This window comes from Chionomys nivalis, chromosome 3, assembly GCF_950005125.1.
Source record: "Chionomys nivalis chromosome 3, mChiNiv1.1, whole genome shotgun sequence".
NCBI lineage: Eukaryota > Metazoa > Chordata > Mammalia > Rodentia > Cricetidae > Chionomys > Chionomys nivalis.
The window spans coordinates 96,614,241-96,635,307 of NC_080088.1; the positions used below are offsets into that span (position 1 = coordinate 96,614,241).

The following is a 21,067-nucleotide window of genomic DNA, read 5'->3' on the forward strand; positions in this document are numbered from 1 at the left end:
AGGAGGGTGTCCTCATGGCTGAAGGGATCAGAGAAATCACATTCTGAGAGTTTAAGGGCACCACGGACCACAGTGGGGAAGGATTCTGGGAATCCATGGCTGGGTCAGTGATACTTTCTCAGATCTTAGTTTTCCACACAGACTTGGGAGATCTTCCTCCTCCTTTTCTTTCTCTTCCTTCTTTTTAAAGATTGTGTGTGTGTGTGTGTGTGTGTCTGTGTGTGTGTTGGAGCCCCTGGAAATTACAGGATACTGTAAGCTACTCAACCCGGGTGCTGGGAACTGAACTCAGATCTTCTACAAGAGCAGCAAGCAACACTAACCACTAAGTTAACCACTCTCTCTCCAGTCCAAGGTCCACTCTTCTTAGTTTCTTTCTTCATAACTTGGGACATACCCCATGCTCAGTAAATGTTTGCTAAAGAAATAACAAAAGAAAAGATAAAGCTCCCAAGCTCTGTGGGTCATTTGGTACAGCCGTATTTCCTCTGCTTCCTTGCATCATTGTGTTCCTCTCCACTAACACCACTTTCTCTCCATCCGAAAGCTCTGCAGTGCCCAGCCCACACTGTCTACACTAACTGCCTTCCCTCCTGCCTGGCTTCCTGCTCGGACCCAGATGGCCTCTGTAGGGGCATCAGCCATAAAGCTCTCTCCACCTGCAAGGAGGGCTGTGTCTGTGAACCTGGCTACGTGCTGCATGACGACAAGTGTGTGCTCAGAATTCACTGTGGCTGCAAGGATGCCCAGGGTGCTCTCATCCCGGTGAGTGGGCGTCCAAAGTGGGGTGTGGGGGATGGGAAATGGCTCAGTGTTTAAAACATTTGCTCTACAAGTATGAGAATCTGCGTTTGAGTCCCTACAAGCCCTGTTAGCTGACCTTGCTATCTGTCTCTAGTCCCAGGGGCTCCTGCTAGGATGTGGAGTGGTGGTGTCAGGGACAGGAGAATTCCCAAAAACTTAAGGGAGAAAGAGAGAGATGCATCTCAGTAAAAAGTACAATGTGAGGACCAAGACTTGAGGTTTTCTTCTGTCTTCACATATACATGCATCATATTTATAGGCATTCCAAAGAAAACAAACACGCACGCGTGCGCGCGCGCACACACACGCACACATTTGCTTTTGTTTTGAGACAGAGTTCACTTTGCAGCCTTGGTTGTCATGAAACTGAGATTGTACTCGTCACGGAGACATATTTCTTTAAGTCCAGCACTCAGTAGACAGAGGCAGAGGCAGGCGGATCCCCCTAAGTTTGAGACCAACTAGATCTACAAAGTGAGCTCCATGACAGCCAGGTCTGCAAAGTGAACCCTGTCTCAAAACAAAGGCAAAAACAAACATGCAAGAAAACAGCTAGGAATGGGGGTTACTTCCTTCTTTCTTCTGCTTTTCTCTGCTTGGGATGTTCCTGTCTGAATGGATAAAGGTTAGGCAAGTGCTTTGGTGCTGAACCATGCCTCTATCCCCTCCCAGGGACATTCTGGTCAGGAACTATGAGACTAGGTTACACTACCTAGACCTCACTTGAAGACTGGGGCTGAGCTCTGCCCATGAACTACACTCCTCTCTCTCCACTGGGGAATCTTAGCCAGGTCCCAGCCTCTCACTGGAGGATTCTAGGCAAGTGTTCTATAGCTCTGTATGACCTTCTCTAACCCCCACCATCACTGAGGATCCTAGGCAAAGTTTCTGTATCTGAGCTATGCTCCCAAGCCATCAGTGGAGGCCTCTTTGGCTTAAGCGCTAACACTGTCACCTCCCCAGTGGAGGGCTTTAGATCTGCACTATACCACTAAGCTATGTCCACAGCCCCAGATGCATTTTCCCCCAAATCTGTTCCTTCCATGTTTATGATAGATTTGGAATCTGTTTAAGGGAAGGCAAAGGTCAGCCCTTCAGACAGGAGGTAAAGCTCTCTCCTTTTAACCAGCCCTTCTGTCCTGACTTCCTTTCTCTCCCTTGGCTTCTGCAGTCAGGTAAGACCTGGATCAACAGAGGCTGCACCCAGACCTGCACCTGCGCAGGAGGGGCCATCCTGTGCAGGAACTTCCAGTGTCCCTCGGAGACTTACTGCAAGGACATCGCGGATGGCAACAGTAAATGCATCAAAATCAGTAAGGGAGCCGTGGGAAGGTGGGGAACGTGCTCATGGCTGGAGAGATGGGAGCAGGAGGAGGGTATTCCCCTGGTCTTTAAGATCTGTGATGGGAGTACCATGGTGGGGAGGTATGTGAGGACCCATGGCTGGGCTGGATTCCACTGTTAGTCTTTACATTGTTGGTCTCCAAATTGACTTGGCAGATTGAAATATTTTTAAAGATGTTTTTAATACATGTATAATGGAGTGCTTGTGTGTGTGTTTTGCACCTGAGTGCAGTGCCTGTGAAGGCCAGAAGGGATGCTGCATCCCCTGAAGGTGGAATTACAGGGGGTGCTGAGCCACCTTATGTGGATGCTGGGACCTGAACTCAAGGCCCGTGTAACAGCAGCAAGCAATCTTAAAGGCTGAGCCCTCTCTCCAGCCTGCTAGTCTGGTTTCTGCAGTTTGCTCACTTGGACCTTCTAGGTCATCTCCAGTAATTTGTCTCCCTCCACGCCATAGCTCTGCAGTGTCCAGAATACAGCCTGTTCAGCAACTGCCTTCCTGCCTGCCAACCTTCCTGCACGGACCCTGATGGCCACTGTGTGGGATCCAGCACAAAAGGCCCTTCTACCTGCAAGGAGGGCTGTGTCTGTGAATCCGGCTACGTGCTGAATGACGGCAAGTGTGTGCTCAGAAATCACTGTGGCTGCAAGGACGCTCAGGGTGCTCTCATCCCGGTGAGTGGGTGTCTAAAGTGGGGTTATGGGGGATGGGAAATGGCTCAGGGTAAAACATTTCCTGAAGAGAATTGAGGACCTGAGTGTGAATCTACCCAGTCAATGTAGGCCTTGATGGTGTGCGTCTGTAATCCCAGGGCTTCTACTAGGAGATGGGAAACAGAGTGAACGACAGTAAAGACAGGGGGAGTGGATGGGAGGAAAGAAGGGTGGGAGGAAGGGAAGAAGAAAGAGTCTCAGAACAAAGTAAAAGATGAGGACCAATAATCAAGATTGACCTCCGAACATACATGTGCTCCTGCTCCCACCCATAAACACTTGAAACTTTTTGTAAAAAGTGAGATTAAGGGCCACTTTTTCCATTCCTTTTGCTTTTCTGCACCTGGAATGTGCCTGTCTGTATGGCTAGTCCTGTAAGTATAAAGGTTCGAGAACAAGCTATGGCCTCATCCCCTCTTGGGAAATTCTAGTCAAGTACTCCTCAACTGAGCTGTCCTCTCAGTCCTCAAGGATGGCTCCTAGGTAGCTGCTCTCCCTCTAAGCCATAGCGCAGACCCTCTTGAAGGATTCTGAACAGATGTCCTATCTCCAAACCACAGCCTGTCCACTGCCCCACTTATTACTTCTGACGATTCTAGGCATAAGTTCTACATCTGAACTGTGCTCCCATGCTCCCAAACCCCCAGTTGAGAATTCTTAGGGCTCAGCTCTGTCACTGAGTTATGCCCTTAGTACCTCACTGGAGGATTCTAGGCATACCTCCACTGCATTTTCTCCCCATATACCTTCCATCCATAGCTGGCTAAATGAATACATACAGAACCTGTGGATACGGAAGGCAAAGGTAAATCCCTCAGACAGGAGGCAAAGCTGTCTCTCTCTAATAAATCCTATGCCCCCACTTCCTCTCCCTTGGCTTCTGCAGGCAGACAAGACCTGGATCAACAGAGGCTGCACCCAGAGCTGTACCTGTGTGGGAGGGGTCATCCTGTGCAGGAATTTCCAGTGTCCCTCGGGGACTTACTGCAAAGACATCGCGGATGGCAACAGCAACTGTACCAAAATCAGTAAGGGAGCCATGGGGAAGGTGGGGAGGGTGTGCTTGTGGCTGAGGAGACCAGAGGTGGGGCAAGAAGGAGCCTAGTCCCCTGAGCCTATGAAATCTGAGAGAAGAGGTCCCACTACAGTGGGGAGCCGTGGCTGAGCTGGACCCTTTCTCACTGTTAGTCTCTCAGTTGTCAGTCTCCACATTCACCTGGGAGATGCGTCCTTTGTAAAGATTTTATTTATAATTCCACGTATAGCGATGTGTCTGTATATGGTATGTGTACCTGAGCGAGTTCATGCAGGGGCCACAGAGGACATCGGATGCTCTGGAGCCTGACTTACACGAGATTCTTGACCAGAACAAACTTAACTTGGGTCCACAAGAGCAACAAGTAGTCTTCACTGCTAAGCCACCTCTCCAGTCCCAGGAGCTCTAAGACTCTGACTGCTTTCCTTAGGACTTGGCATAAAGTTCACACTCAGTAAATGTTGGCTGAATGAGTAACAAAAGGCGTGGGGAGCTCCACCTCTCTTGAGCATTCTGCTTTGACCCTGTGTTCCTCTTCATTAACCACTCTCTCTGCCCCATAGCTATGCAGTGCCACGCCCACAGCCACTACACCAACTGCGTGCCATCTTGTCTGGCTTCCTGCTCAGACCCAGAAGGCCACTGTGAGGGGATCAGCACCAAAGCCCCCTCCACCTGCAAGGAAGGCTGTGTCTGTGAACCTGGCTACGTGCTGCATGACGGCAAGTGTGTGCTCAGAATTGAGTGTGGCTGCAAGGACGCCCAGGGTGCTCTCATCCCGGTGAGTGGGCGCCTAAAGTGGTATTGGTTGGTGCTGGAGAGAGAACTCAGTGGGTAAAATGTTTGCCCCCATAGTGTGAGGACATGAGTTTGAATGTGTACAATCATGTAAGCCTTGTTGGTGTGCATCTGTAATCCCAAGGATCCTAGTGGGAGGTAGGAGGGAGGACGCAGTGACAGGATGATCCCTAGAAACGTGAGAGCTAGGAGTGTATAGGCAGGAGTGAGGGGCAATAGCAAAGAGACGAGAGAGACAGAGATGAGGGAAGGGACTGGAGGGATGGAGGGAAAGAAAGAGACTGTCCCAGTATGAGGTAGAAGGTTGGGACCAACATTAAAGATTGTCTTCTGGCCTTCACGTACACTCTGTGTTCCCCACCCCTGCCTAATGCTTTTTCTTAAAGGCAGGATTGGGGACCATTTTCTCCTTTCCTATGCTTTTCTCTTCAGTTTGTGTGGCTGGACTTGTAGTGAGAAACTTTGTCCTGGTGTAACATATACTAACCCAGTGCTCTACCACTGAGGCACACCCCCAACCCCTCTCTGGAATTCTAGTCAGGGGCTGTACCACCGCCATATACTTCCGGGGCCCCTCTGAGGCTCTGTGCCATAGCAGTGCTGCTCCTGAGCCCCTCTCGCACGACCTCCTCTGGATTCTAGAGAGCTGTTACAGCAGTGAGTGAGGCTTTTGTCCTCCTGTTAGTTCCTAAGCCATTGCTCTCCCGCTAAGCCTGTCTCCTAGCCCTTTCAGAGGACCCATGGCAAGTTCTCTACAACTGAGTCACACTTCCAGCCTCTCACTGGAGGATACTAGGCAATTTTGTACTGCAGAGTCATGCTCCCAGACTCTCTTATAGAATATTAGGTAATTCTAGGTCTATCTCTAAGCCACAACCTCCTCAGCCTCTCCCAAACTCCTGCCACTCATTGCTGAGGATTCTAGACATAGGTTCCGCATGTGGGCTGTGCTTCCAAGCACCAAAGGAGAGCTCTCTGCCCTAGTTCTACCAGTGACCCACACCCGCCCCCAGCCCTGTTGATGGAGCGGCTGTTTGCATTCCGGCGCCCGGCCACCCGCATGGCTAGCTTATGCCCCGAAATAATTACACAGAAACTGTATTCTTTTAAACACTGCCTGGCCCATTAGTTCCAGCCTCTTATTGACTAACTCTCACATCTTGATTAACCCATTTCTATTAATGTGTGTAGCACCACGAGGTGGTAGGTTACCAGAAAGATTCTAATCTGCGTCCATCTCGGAGAGGAGAGTATGGCAACTGCCTAACTTGGCTTCTTCTTCCCAGCATTCTGTTCTGTCTACTCCGCCTACCTAATTTTCTGTCCTAAAGGGCCAAGGCAGTTTCTTGATTAACCAATGAAATCAACACAAAACAGAAGACTCTCCCACATCACAGCCCCTTACTGAAAGAGTTCAGTCATGCACTATACCACTGAGCTATGTCCACAATCTCAGAGATATCTTTTTTTTTTCTCCAAAATCTTTTCCCACCCATGATTGGGTTACTCAGTGATGTAGAAGCTGTTGATAGGGAGGGCAAAGATCAGCCCTTCAGACAGGACGTGAAGCTCTCTCCCTTTAACCAGCCCTTCTGTGCTGACTTCCTTTCTCTCCCTTGCCTTCTGCAGGCAGACAAGACCTGGATCAACAGAGGCTGCACCCAGAGCTGCACCTGCACAGGAGGGGCCATCCTGTGCAGAAACTTCCAGTGTCCCTCAGGGACTTACTGCAAGAACAGAGATGATGGCAGCACTAACTGCACCAAAAGCAGTAAGGGGCCCGTGAGAGAGCCGAGAGTGTGCTCATGGATGGGGAATCCAGGATAGGGCAAGAAGGACCGTAGGCCCTGGGCCTTAGAGGTGGGGATAGGAGGAAGCACAGTGGTGAGGGATTCTGGACACCTGTGGCTGGTCTGAGCATATTCTCGGTGTTAGCTGCTGTTTAGTCTCCCTACTACTCCTTGGGAGATCCATCTTCTTTTTTATTTCCTCATGACTTGGTAACAACTTAAAACCATTTGTTGAATGAATAAGAAAAGGTAGAAAAGAGCCCAAACTCACCTGTGACTCAGCCTACCACAGTGACCCTAACTGCTGCTTCCTTGGGCCCCCTCTGCTCCTTTTTACTAACCCCACTCTCCCTCCATACTCTAGCTCTGCAGTGCCCTGCCCACAGCCAGTTTACAGACTGCCTTCCCTCCTGCCTGCCTTCCTGCTCCAACCACTGTGAGGTCACCAGCCCCAGAGTCCACTCCAGCTGCAAGGAGGGCTGTGTCTGTCAACCTGACTTTGTGCTCAATGAGGACAAGTGTGTACCCAGAACTGAGTGTGGCTGCAAAGATGCCAAGAGTGCTCTCATCCCGGTGAGTGGGTGTGGAGAGTGGCACTGAGGGTCATTTTCTCCTTTTATGTGCTTTTCTCAGCCTGGGATATTCCATTCTCAAAGAGTGGCCCTGGAAGGAGAAGACTGCTCAGAACCTGACACACAGTAGCCAGTGCTCTGAGAGCCCTGCAGCAGCTCCCATTACAGGACTCCCATGCACCGCCTCATCTAGCCCAGGCCTTAGAGTCGAGTCGAGCTCTTAGCAAACCTTTGGTGTTAGTGGAGAGGACCAGAGTGAAATCTGTGCACTCACTGGCTCTGCAGTGTCCGCCCACAGCGTACACCCACCCTTCCTTCCTGTCCTCCTCAGATGTGGAAACTGGACAGGGAGAGCCGACATCAGCCCTGCAGGCACGAGGCTAAGCCTGGCTCTCTAGCGCGTCCTCAGTTCCCACGTCTCTCTCATTTCCTGGCTTCTGCAGGCAGGCAAGACTTGGATCTCTGGGGGCTGCACCCAGAGCTGTGCCTGCACAGGAGGGACCATCCAATGCCAAAATTTCCAGTGTCCCCCAGGGACTCACTGCAAGGACAACAATGATGGCAGCAGCAACTGTGCTAAAATCAGTAAGAGAGCCATGGGGGAAGGGAGGGAGGGTGTGTGTGCTCATGACTGGAGGCAGGGCTAGAAGGAGCTTGGGCCTCTGCCCTAAAGGTCAGGATAGTAGCTATCACAGTAGAGAGGGTTCTGCTGAGACCCTTCTCAGTGTTGGCCTCTCCATAGTCTCTGACACTGACTTGGGATCCATTCTAACTTTCTCTTCTTAGGGCTTGGCACATAAGCCGTGCTCATGTTTGCAGAATAAATAACAACAACAGCAAAAAAAAAAAAAAAAAAAAAAAACCCAAGGTCTCTTGGTCATTATGCCCAGCCTGGTTTCTGTAATTTCTGCTTCTTCAGGCACCCTCTGGGCCTCTCCACTAACCCCACTCTATTTTTACCCTATAGCTCTGCAGTGCCCAGAACACAGCCTGTTCATCAACTGCCTTCCTGCCTGCCAACCTTCCTGCACGGACCCTGATGGCCACTGTGTGGGATCCAGCACAAAAGGCCCTTCTACCTGCAAGGAGGGCTGTATCTGTGAATCCGGCTACTTGCTGAATGACGGCAAGTGTGTGCTCAGAAATCACTGTGGCTGCAAGGACGCTCAGGGTGCTCTCATCCCGGTGAGTGGGTGTCTAAAGTGGGGTTATGGGGGATGGGAAATGGCTCAGGGTAAAACATTTCCTGAAGAGAATTGAGGACCTGAGTGTGAATCTACCCAGTCAATGTAGGCCTTGATGGTGTGCGTCTGTAATCCCAGGGCTTCTACTAGGAGATGGGAAACAGAGTGAACGACAGTAAAGACAGGGGGAGTGGATGGGAGGAAAGAAGGGTGGGAGGAAGGGAAGAAGAAAGAGTCTCAGAACAAAGTAAAAGATGAGGACCAATAATCAAGATTGACCTCCGAACATACATGTGCTCCTGCTCCCACCCATAAACACTTGAAACTTTTTGTAAAAAGTGAGATTAAGGGCCACTTTTTCCATTCCTTTTGCTTTTCTGCACCTGGAATGTGCCTGTCTGTATGGCTAGTCCTGTAAGTATAAAGGTTCGAGAACAAGCTATGGCCTCATCCCCTCTTGGGAAATTCTAGTCAAGTACTCCTCAACTGAGCTGTCCTCTCAGTCCTCAAGGATGGCTCCTAGGTAGCTGCTCTCCCTCTAAGCCATAGCGCAGACCCTCTTGAAGGATTCTGAACAGATGTCCTATCTCCAAACCACAGCCTGTCCACTGCCCCACTTATTACTTCTGACGATTCTAGGCATAAGTTCTACATCTGAACTGTGCTCCCATGCTCCCAAACCCCCAGTTGAGAATTCTTAGGGCTCAGCTCTGTCACTGAGTTATGCCCTTAGTACCTCACTGGAGGATTCTAGGCATACCTCCACTGCATTTTCTCCCCATATACCTTCCATCCATAGCTGGCTAAATGAATACATACAGAACCTGTGGATACGGAAGGCAAAGGTAAATCCCTCAGACAGGAGGCAAAGCTGTCTCTCTCTAATAAATCCTATGCCCCCACTTCCTCTCCCTTGGCTTCTGCAGGCAGACAAGACCTGGATCAACAGAGGCTGCACCCAGAGCTGTACCTGTGTGGGAGGGGTCATCCTGTGCAGGAATTTCCAGTGTCCCTCGGGGACTTACTGCAAAGACATCGCGGATGGCAACAGCAACTGTACCAAAATCAGTAAGGGAGCCATGGGGAAGGTGGGGAGGGTGTGCTTGTGGCTGAGGAGACCAGAGGTGGGGCAAGAAGGAGCCTAGTCCCCTGAGCCTATGAAATCTGAGAGAAGAGGTCCCACTACAGTGGGGAGCCGTGGCTGAGCTGGACCCTTTCTCACTGTTAGTCTCTCAGTTGTCAGTCTCCACATTCACCTGGGAGATGCGTCCTTTGTAAAGATTTTATTTATAATTCCACGTATAGCGATGTGTCTGTATATGGTATGTGTACCTGAGCGAGTTCATGCAGGGGCCACAGAGGACATCGGATGCTCTGGAGCCTGACTTACACGAGATTCTTGACCAGAACAAACTTAACTTGGGTCCACAAGAGCAACAAGTAGTCTTCACTGCTAAGCCACCTCTCCAGTCCCAGGAGCTCTAAGACTCTGACTGCTTTCCTTAGGACTTGGCATAAAGTTCACACTCAGTAAATGTTGGCTGAATGAGTAACAAAAGGCGTGGGGAGCTCCACCTCTCTTGAGCATTCTGCTTTGACCCTGTGTTCCTCTTCATTAACCACTCTCTCTGCCCCATAGCTATGCAGTGCCACGCCCACAGCCACTACACCAACTGCGTGCCATCTTGTCTGGCTTCCTGCTCAGACCCAGAAGGCCACTGTGAGGGGATCAGCACCAAAGCCCCCTCCACCTGCAAGGAAGGCTGTGTCTGTGAACCTGGCTACGTGCTGCATGACGGCAAGTGTGTGCTCAGAATTGAGTGTGGCTGCAAGGACGCCCAGGGTGCTCGCAGTCCGGTGAGTGCACACAGATGGTAGGATTAGTGGGGTCTGTGAAGATAGCTCCATTATAAAGTATTCATCCTGCAAGTATTCAGACCTTGGTTTGAATCCCCAGAACCCATGTGAGATGAACACAGTAGCTATGTCTCTAACCCCAGTGCTTCTACTGGGAGATGGGAACGGAAGACAGAAGAATCCTAGAAACTTGAGAGCTAGTTTAGTCTTGTGTATGCTGTGGTGGCCAAAACAGAGAGAAAGACAGATACTGAGAGACACACTGAACTTTTCAATACAAGCTACAACGTGAGTTACCAATACTTGAGATTATCCTCTAACCTTCATGTCTAAGTACACACACACATGAGGGGTGGTGACGGCTCATGCATTTAATACCAGTATTTGGAAAGCAGAGTCAGGTATGTCCCTAAAAGTTCAGAGCCAACCTCAGCTATATAACAAGTTCCAGACCAGCCAGGACTACATAGTGAGGACCTGTCTCAAAAACAGACAAACCAAGCCTGGCGGTGGCGGCGCATGCCTTTAATCCCAGCACTCAGGGGAGACAGAGGCAGGCGGATCTCTGTGAGTTCGAGGCCAACCTGGTCTACAAGAGCTAGTTCCAGGACAAGAACCAAAAAGCTATGGAGAAACCCTGTCTTGAAAAGTTTAAAAAAAACAAAAAACAAAAAACAAACAAACAAAAAAAAAAAGACAAACCAACCAACAAACGAAAACAACATCCATGCAGGGTTGGGAGCCGCTAACTCATTTCTTCTGCTTCTCTGCATTTTGGATTCTCCAGCCTGTATGGCTGGTGCTAGAATGTGAAGATTGTTCAGGTCCAGGCACAGGGTAGGCAAATTCACTACCACTGAGCCACTCCCCAGCCCTCACTGGGAATTCCAGGCAAGTATTCTACTTCAAAATCACACAACCACCCATCACTAAGGATTCTAGTTAGGTGCTGTGCAACTGAGCTATGTTCCCTCAATTCCTACTATAGGATTCAGGGCCAACATTCTACCACAGACCCTCTGTCCCAGTGTCCTGACCTAGGATTCCAGGCAGAAATGTTGCTCATTGCTCATGCCCCCCACCTGCTCACTGGGAGAGTGTAGGTAGGTTCTATTCTGCTGAGTTGTGCATACAGAAACAGAAGGAAATACTTGTTAAATATTTCATACCTGTTGTTGGCTGACTCAGTAGATCCGCAGTAGCAATAGGGAGGGCAAACCTAAGTCAGACAAATGAGGCTGTCTCTAGCTAACCTTCCCTTTCTCACTTTCTGTCTCTTTCCATGCCTTCTACAGGCAGGCAAGACTTGGATCTCCAGAGACTGCACCCAGAGCTGTGCCTGCACAGGAGGGACCATCCAATGCCAAAATTTCCAGTGTCCCCCAGGGACTCACTGCAAGAACAACAATGATGGCAGCAGCAACTGTGGTAAAATCAGTAAGAGAGCCATGGGGGAAGGGAGGGAGGGTGTGTGTGCTCATGACTGGAGGCAGGGCTAGAAGGAGCTTTGAGCCAGCCAGTGGTGGCACACGCCCTTAATCCCAGCACTCGGGAGACAGAGGCAGACGAATCTCTATGAGTTTGAGGCCAGCTTGGTCTACAAGAGCTAGTTCCTGGACAGCTAGGACTGTTACACAGAAAAAAGGAGCTTAGTTCTTGTTGCTTGGGTTTTAGAGGTTTGGGGATAGAAGTTACCACAGTAGAGAAAGAGTTTGTGGAGCTATGGCCGGGCTGTCCCTTCTCACTCTTGGTCTCAACACTGACTTGAGGGACCCATTTTTTCTTACTTTTTCTCTTGTGGATTGATCAACGGGGCATGCTTAGTGAATGCTTGTACAGGTAGAGTCTGACCCCTGCACAGAAGCGCTTCCTTGGGCTTCCTCTGGTCCTTCCATACGTCCACTCTCCCTCTACTCCATAGCTCTGCAGTGTCCAGACAACAGCCACTATACCGACTGCCTTCCCTCCTGCCCACCCTCTTGCTTGGACCTGGAGGGCCACTGCGAAGGCACCAGTCCCAAAGTCCCTTCAACTTGCAAGGAAGGCTGCCTCTGCAACTCTGGCTTTGTGCTCAATAAGGACAAATGTATACCCAGAATTCAGTGTGACTGCAAAGACGCCCAGGGCACTCTTATCCCGGTGAGTGGGCTTGGAGAGTGGGAATGTCTTCTCCTCCTGAGCTTCCTCTTCCTCTTCTTTCTTCTGCTCCTGTCAGTCTGGGATGCTCATGTCTATATGGCTGGCCTGGGGATGTGAAGAGAAGCCTGTCCTGGCATAGGCTAAGCAAGTGCTCTTCCCTGAGAATCATTCCTAACCCCTTGTATGATTTTAGGCACTTGTTCTACCACTGAGTCATGCCACAGCCCTTCACTGAGTAATTCTAGACAGATGCTCTCTGTTGAAATAGTTGCTAGCAGCTCGCTGTCAGATACTAAGCCCCATCCATAGATGCAGTATTTTTTCAAATAGTTTCCATGTACTAATGGTTGACTCAATAGATATGGGCCTATAGAATGGGAGAGGAAGTGAAAGCCCTGCAGATAGCAGTAAGGCTGTCTTCCTTGAACCAGCCCCTTTCCCACTTCCTTCCTCTTCCTATGGCTTCTGCAGGCAGGCAAGACCTGGACTCCTAGAGGCTGCACCGAGAGCTGTACCTGCACAGGAGGGACTGTCCAATGCCAGAATTTCCAGTGTCCTTCAGAGACTCACTGCAAGGACAACCATGATGGCAACAGCAACTGTGTGAAAATCAGTAAGGGGGCCGTGGGAGAGGTGGAGCGGGTGTGCTCATGACTGGAAGGGTTTGAAGCAGGGCAAGAAGGCACTTAGTTCACACTTAAGAGGTCATGGATTCGAGGGTCCAAGTAGGAATTCTGGAATTGAATAGGAGGGATCCTGGGAACATAGAGTGTGGTTGAGTCCTTCCTTTCTCAGGGCTAGTCTCCCACACTGAGTTAGAAGAAGCTATTCTTTCCGTCTGTCCTTCGTGTTGGACACATAGCCCATCCTCAGTGAATGAACTCTAAGAGGAGGGGAAGCCCCCAGCTCTGTTGGTCACTCTGCCTAGTTTGATATTTACAGCCATGCCTTCCCTGTGCCCTCTCCACTAACCCTACCATCCTTCTACTCCAAAGCTCTGCAGTGCCCGGCCCACAGCCGCTTCACGGACTGCCTTCCCTCCTGTCAGCCTTCCTGCTTTGACCCTGATGGCCGCTGTGAGGGAACCAGCCCTAAGGTCCCTTCCTGCAAGGAGGGCTGCATCTGTCAACCTGGCTATGTGTTGGGTAATGACAAGTGTGTGCTCAAAATTGAGTGTGACTGCAAGGACGCCCAGGGTGCTCTCATTCCGGTGAGTGAGCTGGGAAATCAGGATGGTGGAGGGAGATGGTTGGTAGACCCAACTTATGTGAAATCTGGAGACAGTGAGGCCAAACGTAAGTACCTCCTACAGGAAATGAGGTTGTCTCCTGAGAACTGGGTGCCAGAGAGATGGCTCCTTGGTTAAGAGCACTTGCTCCTCTATCAAGAGGATTGGAGTTTTGATCCCAGCTCCTCACAAATGCCTCAAGGAACTGATGTGTCTTCTGGCTTCCATGGGCTAGCATACTCATATGCTCACATGTGAACACACACAAACATAAATAAATAAAAAGCCACCCTCAGACTTTACTTCCTTTCATTTCTTATGACTTCTGCAGGCAGGCAAGACCTGGATCTCTGCAGGCTGTACCCAAAGCTGCACCTGTGTGGAAGGCGCCATCCAGTGCAGGAATTTCCAGTGTCCCCAAGGGACTCACTGCAAGGGCAGCAATGATGGCAGCAGTAACTGTGCTGAAATACGTAAGGGAGCCGTGGGGGAGCCCCACAGGGGAGGTGGAGAGGGTGTGCTCCTGATTGGAGGAACCAGAGGCAAGACAGGAGCTTCTTCCTCTGAGCCTAGAGGCTGGGTATAAAAGTTACAATAGTGGGGTGGGTTCTGGGACCCGCAGCTGAGTCCCCTCTCAGTGTCAGTCTCTCAGTGGGTGATCTCCCACACCCCGACTTGGGACCTTGTCTTCTTCCTTTCTTCTCTCAGGACTTGTCACAGGGCCATGCTCAGTAAATGTTTACTAAATGAATAAAACGAAAGCAAATTAAGGCCCAAAGAGCATTGCTCACTTGACCAGACTTGCTTCCTATAACCTGTGCTCACTTGGGTCCCTCATTGACTCCACTCTCTCTACCCCAAAGATCTACAATGCCCCGCCCACAGTCATTTCACCAGCTGCCTTCCCTCCTGTCCACCTTCCTGTTCAATTATGGATGGCCACTGTGAGGAATCCAGCTCCAAAGTTCCCGCATCCTGTAAGGAGGGCTGTGTGTGTCAGCCTGGCTACTTACTGAATAATGACAAGTGTGTGCTCCGAATTCAGTGTGACTGCAGAGATGCCCAGGGTGACCTCATTCCTGTGAGTAGATGTGGAAAAAAAAGCATTGGTGGGGTGGCCAAGGAAATGGCTCACTGGGTAAAATGTTTGCCTTACAAGTGTGAGGGCCTGAGTTTGAATCTCCAGAACCTATGTAAGCTGGATGTGGTAGCTCCTAGCTTCTACTGGAAACGTGTAGACTAGCTTAGTCTTGTGATTGCCCAGAGACAGCCTCACAACACAAGGTAGAGGGTGAGGACCAATATTCCAGGCTATATTCTGACTTTCACACATATCTGCATAAAAACTCCAACACACATGAACATACATGTGATGTGGGAGTGATTTCTTTCTAATCTGTTGCTTTCATTGGTTAATAAAGAAACTGCCTAGGCCCATTTGATAGGCCAACCCTTAGGTGGGTGGAATAAACAGAACAGAATGCTGGGAGAAAGAAGCCGAATCAGTGAGTCGCCATGATTCTCCCACTCCAGATAGACGCAGGTTAAGATCTTCCCTGGTAAGCCAGCTCGTGGTGCTACACAGAATATTAAAAATGGTTTAGATCAATATGTAAGAGCTAGCCAATAAGAGACTGGAACTAATGGGCCAGGCAGTGTTTAAAAGAATACAGTTTCCATGTAATTATTTTGGGTAAAGCTAGCCGTGCGGGCGGCCGGGCGCCAGGAACGTAGCCCGCTGCTCCTCATACTACATACATGAAAACATGCACACAGAGATTTAAAATAAAAGTGGAATGTGTTTCTTCCCTCTGCTTTTGTTAACCTGGGATGTACCTATATTTTTATTTGTTTTGTTTTTGTTTTTTGAGACAAGGTCTCTCTCTGTAGTCCTGACTGTCCTGACTATTTAGACAGACCAAGCAGGTCTTGAACTTACAGAGATCCGCTTACTCTGTCTCCTGAGTGCTACGAGTGAAGGTGTGTGCCACCACATGGATGTGCCTGTCTTCAGAACTGACTCTAGAGTGTGAAGGCTGGATATGGCCTGTCACTGAGAACTCTAGGCAGGCTGTCTATAACTGACCACACCTCCAGCTCTAACTACCAGACTCCAGGCAGGTGCTATGCCTCTAAGGTACACCCACATCCCCTAATGCAATTATTTTTTCAAAGATTTTCCACCCGTAGTTTGCTGACTCAGTAGATGCAGTGAGAACAAACCTACATACCTAAACCTACATAAAGAGGCTGTCTCCTTAGAGCTGGCCTCTTCCTCAGTTTTCTTCTCATGGCTTCTGCAGGCAGGCAAGACCTGGCTCAACAAAGGCTGTACAGAGAGCTGCAACTGCATGGGAGGGACCATCGAGTGCAGGACTTTCCAGTGCCCCCTGGGGACTCACTGCAAGGACAGCAATAATGGCAGCTATAACTGTGCCAAAATCAGTAAGAGGGGTCATGGGGGAAGGTGGGGAGGATGTGCTCATGACTGGAGGGACGAGAGGCAGGGCAAGAAGGAGCTTAGCCCCTGGGCCTCAGAGGTTGGGAGTCTGTGAACCTTTGGCTCTGCTGAGACCCTTCTCATTGCTGCTTTCTCAATGGTTAGTCTTGCCCATTTAGTTGGGAGATCCATTCTTACTTTTTTTAAGGACTTGACACACACCCCATGTTCAGTAAATGTTTTCAAAATTAATAACAATAGGAAAAAAAATCCTGAAGCTCTGTGGGCCATTTCTCCACTTCCTTAGGCCCCATCCAATAACCCCAATCTCCCTCCACCCCATAGCTCTGCAATGTCCCGCCCACAGCCGCTACACAAACTGCCTTCCCCCATGTCCACCTTCCTGTACTGATCTGGATGGCCACTGTGAGGGCACCAGCCCCAAAGTCCCCTCCACCTGCAAAGAGGGCTGTGTCTGCCAGCCTGGCTATGTACTGAATAACAACAAGTGTGTGCTCCAGATGCACTGTGACTGCAGAGACGCCCGGGGTGACCTCATTCCGGTGAGTAGGTGTGGAGGAGGTTGTGAGTGCTAGTTCAGTGGGTCAGTTGTTCTCTTGTGCAAGTGTGAGGACCTGAGTTTGAATCTCCACAGCTCACTAGAGATGGGAAGTTACCTGTGTCTGGAATCCCATTACTCTACCAAAACATGGTGGACCGAGAAAGGAGAACCCCCAGAACTGCTTTGGCATGTGGGCCAGCACTTAGACATGTGAACGCACACACGTGAACACACACATGTGAACACACATACACTGTACAATCTTTAAAAAGATTTATTCTTATTTTATGTGTGTGGGTGACTGCATGTATTCATGTACATCATCTGGGAACCTGGTATCCACAGAAGCCAAAAGAAAGCATCAGATTCCCCGGAACTAGAGTTACAGGAGTTGTGAGCAGCCGTGTGGGTGCTGGGAATTGAACCCAGGTCCTCTACAAGGCAGTAAGTCCTCTTAACAGCTAAACCATCTCTGGAGCCATATAAAACTTTTTTTTAAAAAAAAAAAAAGTTAGATTGTGGGCCACTTTCCTTTCATCTAATTCCTTCTGGAATGCTCCTGTCTGTATGTCTGGCCCTTGAGTTTGAAGGATGGTCAGGTTCTGGCACAGGCTAGGCAAGTGCTCGACTACTAAGCTACACCTCCAGTCCATCAGTGGAAGATTCTACCACTGAACCCCACCTCCAAACCCTCATTATAAAGACTCTAGACAGTAGTTCTACCCGCTGAGCCACACCCCAGCCCCTCACTGAGGGAATTCTAGACTGGTGAGTTGTGTGACTGAGCTAGTATCCTTAGAGGTTCCTACTGAGGATTTAGGACCATGATGTACCAATGAACTGCTAATCCTCCTTCCCCATATATTTCTCTGTTCAAATATATTCCACCTATGGCTGGTTGACTCAATAGATGTGGAACTTATGGATGGATAGGGAGGGCAGATTGAAGCTGTTCAGACAGGAGGTGAGGTTGTGTCCCTGGAACAGCCTCTCTGTCCTCACTCCCTTTCTCTTCCCATGGCTTCTGCAGGCAGGCAAGACCTGGGTCTCCAGTGGCTGCACCCAGAGCTGTACCTGCATGGGAGGGGTCGTCCAATGTCACAGCTTCAACTGCCCCCCAGGGACTCAGTGCCAGAATGGCCCAGATGGCAACATTAACTGCACCAAAATCATCAGTAAGAGGGCAACGGGGATAGTAAGGAGGGTGTGCTTGTGGCTGCAGGGATCAGAGACAGGGCAAGGTAGGTAGTCTCTGGCTTCAGAGACTGGTCATGAGAACTAGCACAATACAGAGGAATTTGGGGGTCCCACTCTGGATTGCATCCCTTTTTAGTGCTAGTCTCTTTAGTGCTAGGTTCCCTCTGACTTGGGAGATATATTTATTTGTTCTCTCCTCAGGGCTGGCACCCAGCACATGATCAGCAAGTGGTTGCTGGGTGAATCGCAAAGGAAAAATAAAACCAAAAAAAAAAAAAAAAAAAAAAAAAAGAAGACAGCACAACAGCACAAATTGTGTTGGTCATTTATCCTAGCTCGGTTTCTGCAGCCTCTGTATCTTTGGGCCCCTCTGTCCCCATCTGCTAACACTACTCTCTCTCCTTCATAGATGTGAAGTGCCCCGCCCACAGCCGCTACACCAACTGCCTTCCCTCCTGTCCACCTTCCTGTTCAGACCCAGAGGGTCTCTGTGGGGGCACCATCCCCAAAGCCCCCTCCACCTGTAAAGAGGGCTGCGTCTGTCGATCTGGCTTTGTGCTGCACAACGACAAATGTATACTCAAAATTCAGTGCAGCTGTAGAGATGCCCAGGGTGTTCTCATCCCGGTGAGTGTGTGCCAAGTGTAAGCCTGGTGGACCTGGGCAGATGGCTCAGTGAGTAAGGACATGATTGGAATCTCTACAGTCCGGCAAACTGATTGCCGGAGGCCTTTATGTCATCTCAGGGTTTTATGTGAGATGGGAGGTAGAAATAGGAGAATCCCCAAAATTTAAGGGCTTGCTAATCTGTGTTGTCTGATATCTGAATATGGGATGAAAGGTGATACCAACACCCAAGATTTGTCCTCTGACCTCCACACATACGTGTGCCATCGTTAAATAGAGAAACACAAAGATTAGTTTTTTAAAAAGTAGGGGCTGGAGAGATGGCTCAGAGGTTATAAGAGCACTAACTGCTCTTCCAGAGGACCTGGGTTCAATTCCCAGCACCCACATGGCAGCTCACAACTGTCAGTAACTCTTGTTCCAGGGGACTTGACACTGGTGGCAAAACACCAATGCACATAAAATAAAAGTAATTAAAAAAAAAAGTAGTGTACCTGGAACTTGGCTCCAGAGATAAAGGCACTTGCCTATAGGCCAGGTCAATTTCTTGAACCTATGTGATGGAAGGAGAGAAATGACTCCAGCAAGCTGCCTTCTGACGACCACACTTGTGCCATGGCGTATGTACATGTGTGTGCACACACAAAAAAGAACATAAATGTAAATGTAAATTTTTTTCAAAGTGAGATTGGTAGCCATTTCCCTTTCCCTTTGCTTTTGTCCGTCTGGGGCTCTCACGTCTTTATGGCTGGTCCTGCAGTGTGAAACTTGGGTGTGCACGGCACACGCTATGCAAGTGTCCTGTCGTTTAACCACACATCCCTTACTTGTTCATCACTTGGGGATTCAAGGCAAATACTAAAAAGCCTTGCTCTATAACTGAGCTATGCTCCCAGACCTCTACAGGAAATTTCTTAACCACAGTTCTACCACTGAGTCACACTTCAGCCCCTCACTGGGGGATTCTAGGCAGGTGCTCTACCACTGAGCCACATACCTATCCCTCACCTGGAGATTCTAAATAGGCACAATCCCACTGAGATATACAAGAATTCCCAGTTGTAATAGTTTTTCCAGTATTTTCCACCTGTGATTGGTTGGTTCTATAGAATGAAACCTGTGGACAGGGAGGACAAATGTGTGCCCTTCAGACAGGGCACAAAGCTGTCTCCCTAGAACTGCCATCTCCAGATGCCTACTTCTTTTTTCTCTCCATGATCTCTGCAGGCAGACAAGACCTGGCTCTCCAAAGGCTGTACCCAGAACTGTACCTGCATGGCAGGAGACATACGTTGCTGGAATTTCCAGTGTCCCACTGGGACTCACTGCAAGGACGATGATGATGGCAGTCATAACTGTGCCGAAGCTGATAAGGAAAATGGAGAGGGTGTGTTCATGGCTGGTGGATCAGAAATAGAACAAGAAGGAGCTTAGTCTCCTGGGCCTGAGAGATCAGGATACTGAGTACCACAGTGGGGAGGGCTCTGGGGACCCACAGCAGGGTCTCCTCTCAGCTTTCGTCTCCTGGTCATTTGGCTCCCACACTGACTTGGGAACCACTCTTCTTACTTTCTTCTCTCAGGACTTGGCACAGTTTCTGCTCACTAAGGGTGTGCTGTATGGATAAACAGAGAGGAAAATCACAAGCTCTTCTTGCCCTGTCCTGCGTAGTTTCTTTAGTCTCTACTTCCTAGGCTCTCTGCAGCCCCGTGCACTGACTTCATGTCCTTCCACCCTGTAGCTCTGCAGTGCCCAGACCACAGCTACCACACTGGCTGCCTTCCTTCCTGCATCCCATCCTGCTCCAACCTGAACGAGCACTGTGAGGTCACCAGCCTCAAAGACCCCTCCACCTGCAAGGAAGGCTGCCTCTGTCAGTCCGGCTTTGTGTTCAACAGGGACAAGTGTGTACCCAGAATTGAGTGTGACTGCAAAGACTCCCAAGATGCTCTCATCCCGGTGAGTAAGCTTAGAATCTGGGACTGGGGTCTTCCTTCTTCCCCTGTTCTGTGTGCCTGGGATGTAGATGACTATATCACTGGCCCTGGAGATGTTCAGATCCCGGAACATAGGAGTGTGCTCTTTCATTGAGCCATATTCCAGCCCCTCACTGGGGGATTCCAGACAGATAATCTGTGGCTGAGACCTGTTCCCACCTTCTTCCTAGTGGAGTCTACATAGGCCCTCTCGCACCAGGCAGCTCCAGATACAATTTTCCCCTCGTTCTGTACTTAGCTGACTTAATAGATGTGGAGCCTGCAGATAAGGAGGGCAAATATAAACCCTTCAGACAGCAGGCTAACCCTGTCTCCTTACAACTAGCCCCTTTGTCCTTACTTCCTGCATCCTCCTGTGACTTCTGTAGGCAGGAAAGACCTGGATTGCTGCAGGCTGTTCCCAGAGATGTACCTGCATGGGAGGACTTATTCAGTGCCGGGGCTTCCAGTGCCCCTCAGGAACTCAGTGTCAGGACATCGAGAATAACAGCAGCAGTTGTGCTGAAATCAGTAAGGAACCTCGAAGGGAGATGAAGAGACTGTCCTCATGCCTGGAGGAAGCAGAGGCAGGGCAAGAAAGCTCTCAGGCCCCTCCCTGGGCTTGGGAGTTTGGGGGCTGGAAGAATACCATGGTGGGAAGGGATTCAGGAGACTGTGGTTAGGCTGTGTCCTTCTCAGTGTCAGTCTCTCCGTGGTCTTGTCACAGTCCATTTCTGTTGCTGGGATACCATGTGCTGTGACAAAAAGCAGTTTGGGGACAAAGGGCTTCTTTTGGCTC

At 49.7% G+C, this 21,067-nt stretch overlaps 1 protein-coding gene across 1 annotated transcript in view; it reads left to right on the plus strand.

Annotated features, from left to right (window-relative positions):
* Zan (zonadhesin) overlaps positions 1–21,067 on the plus strand; it is a 90,287-nt gene that overhangs the window by 54,806 nt on the left and 14,414 nt on the right. Inside the window, 25 exon segments of the mRNA XM_057764436.1 lie at positions 548–765; positions 1,976–2,117; positions 2,606–2,823; positions 3,749–3,890; positions 4,462–4,679; positions 6,326–6,467; positions 6,851–7,059; positions 7,502–7,643; positions 8,026–8,243; positions 9,169–9,310; positions 9,882–10,099; positions 11,395–11,536; positions 12,021–12,238; positions 12,710–12,851; positions 13,234–13,448; positions 13,798–13,939; positions 14,330–14,547; positions 15,770–15,916; positions 15,918–15,969; positions 16,252–16,469; positions 17,499–17,643; positions 18,075–18,292; positions 19,520–19,640; positions 20,034–20,251; positions 20,658–20,799. Coding sequence (XP_057620419.1) covers positions 548–765; positions 1,976–2,117; positions 2,606–2,823; positions 3,749–3,890; positions 4,462–4,679; positions 6,326–6,467; positions 6,851–7,059; positions 7,502–7,643; positions 8,026–8,243; positions 9,169–9,310; positions 9,882–10,099; positions 11,395–11,536; positions 12,021–12,238; positions 12,710–12,851; positions 13,234–13,448; positions 13,798–13,939; positions 14,330–14,547; positions 15,770–15,916; positions 15,918–15,969; positions 16,252–16,469; positions 17,499–17,643; positions 18,075–18,292; positions 19,520–19,640; positions 20,034–20,251; positions 20,658–20,799 — 4,347 coding nt within the window.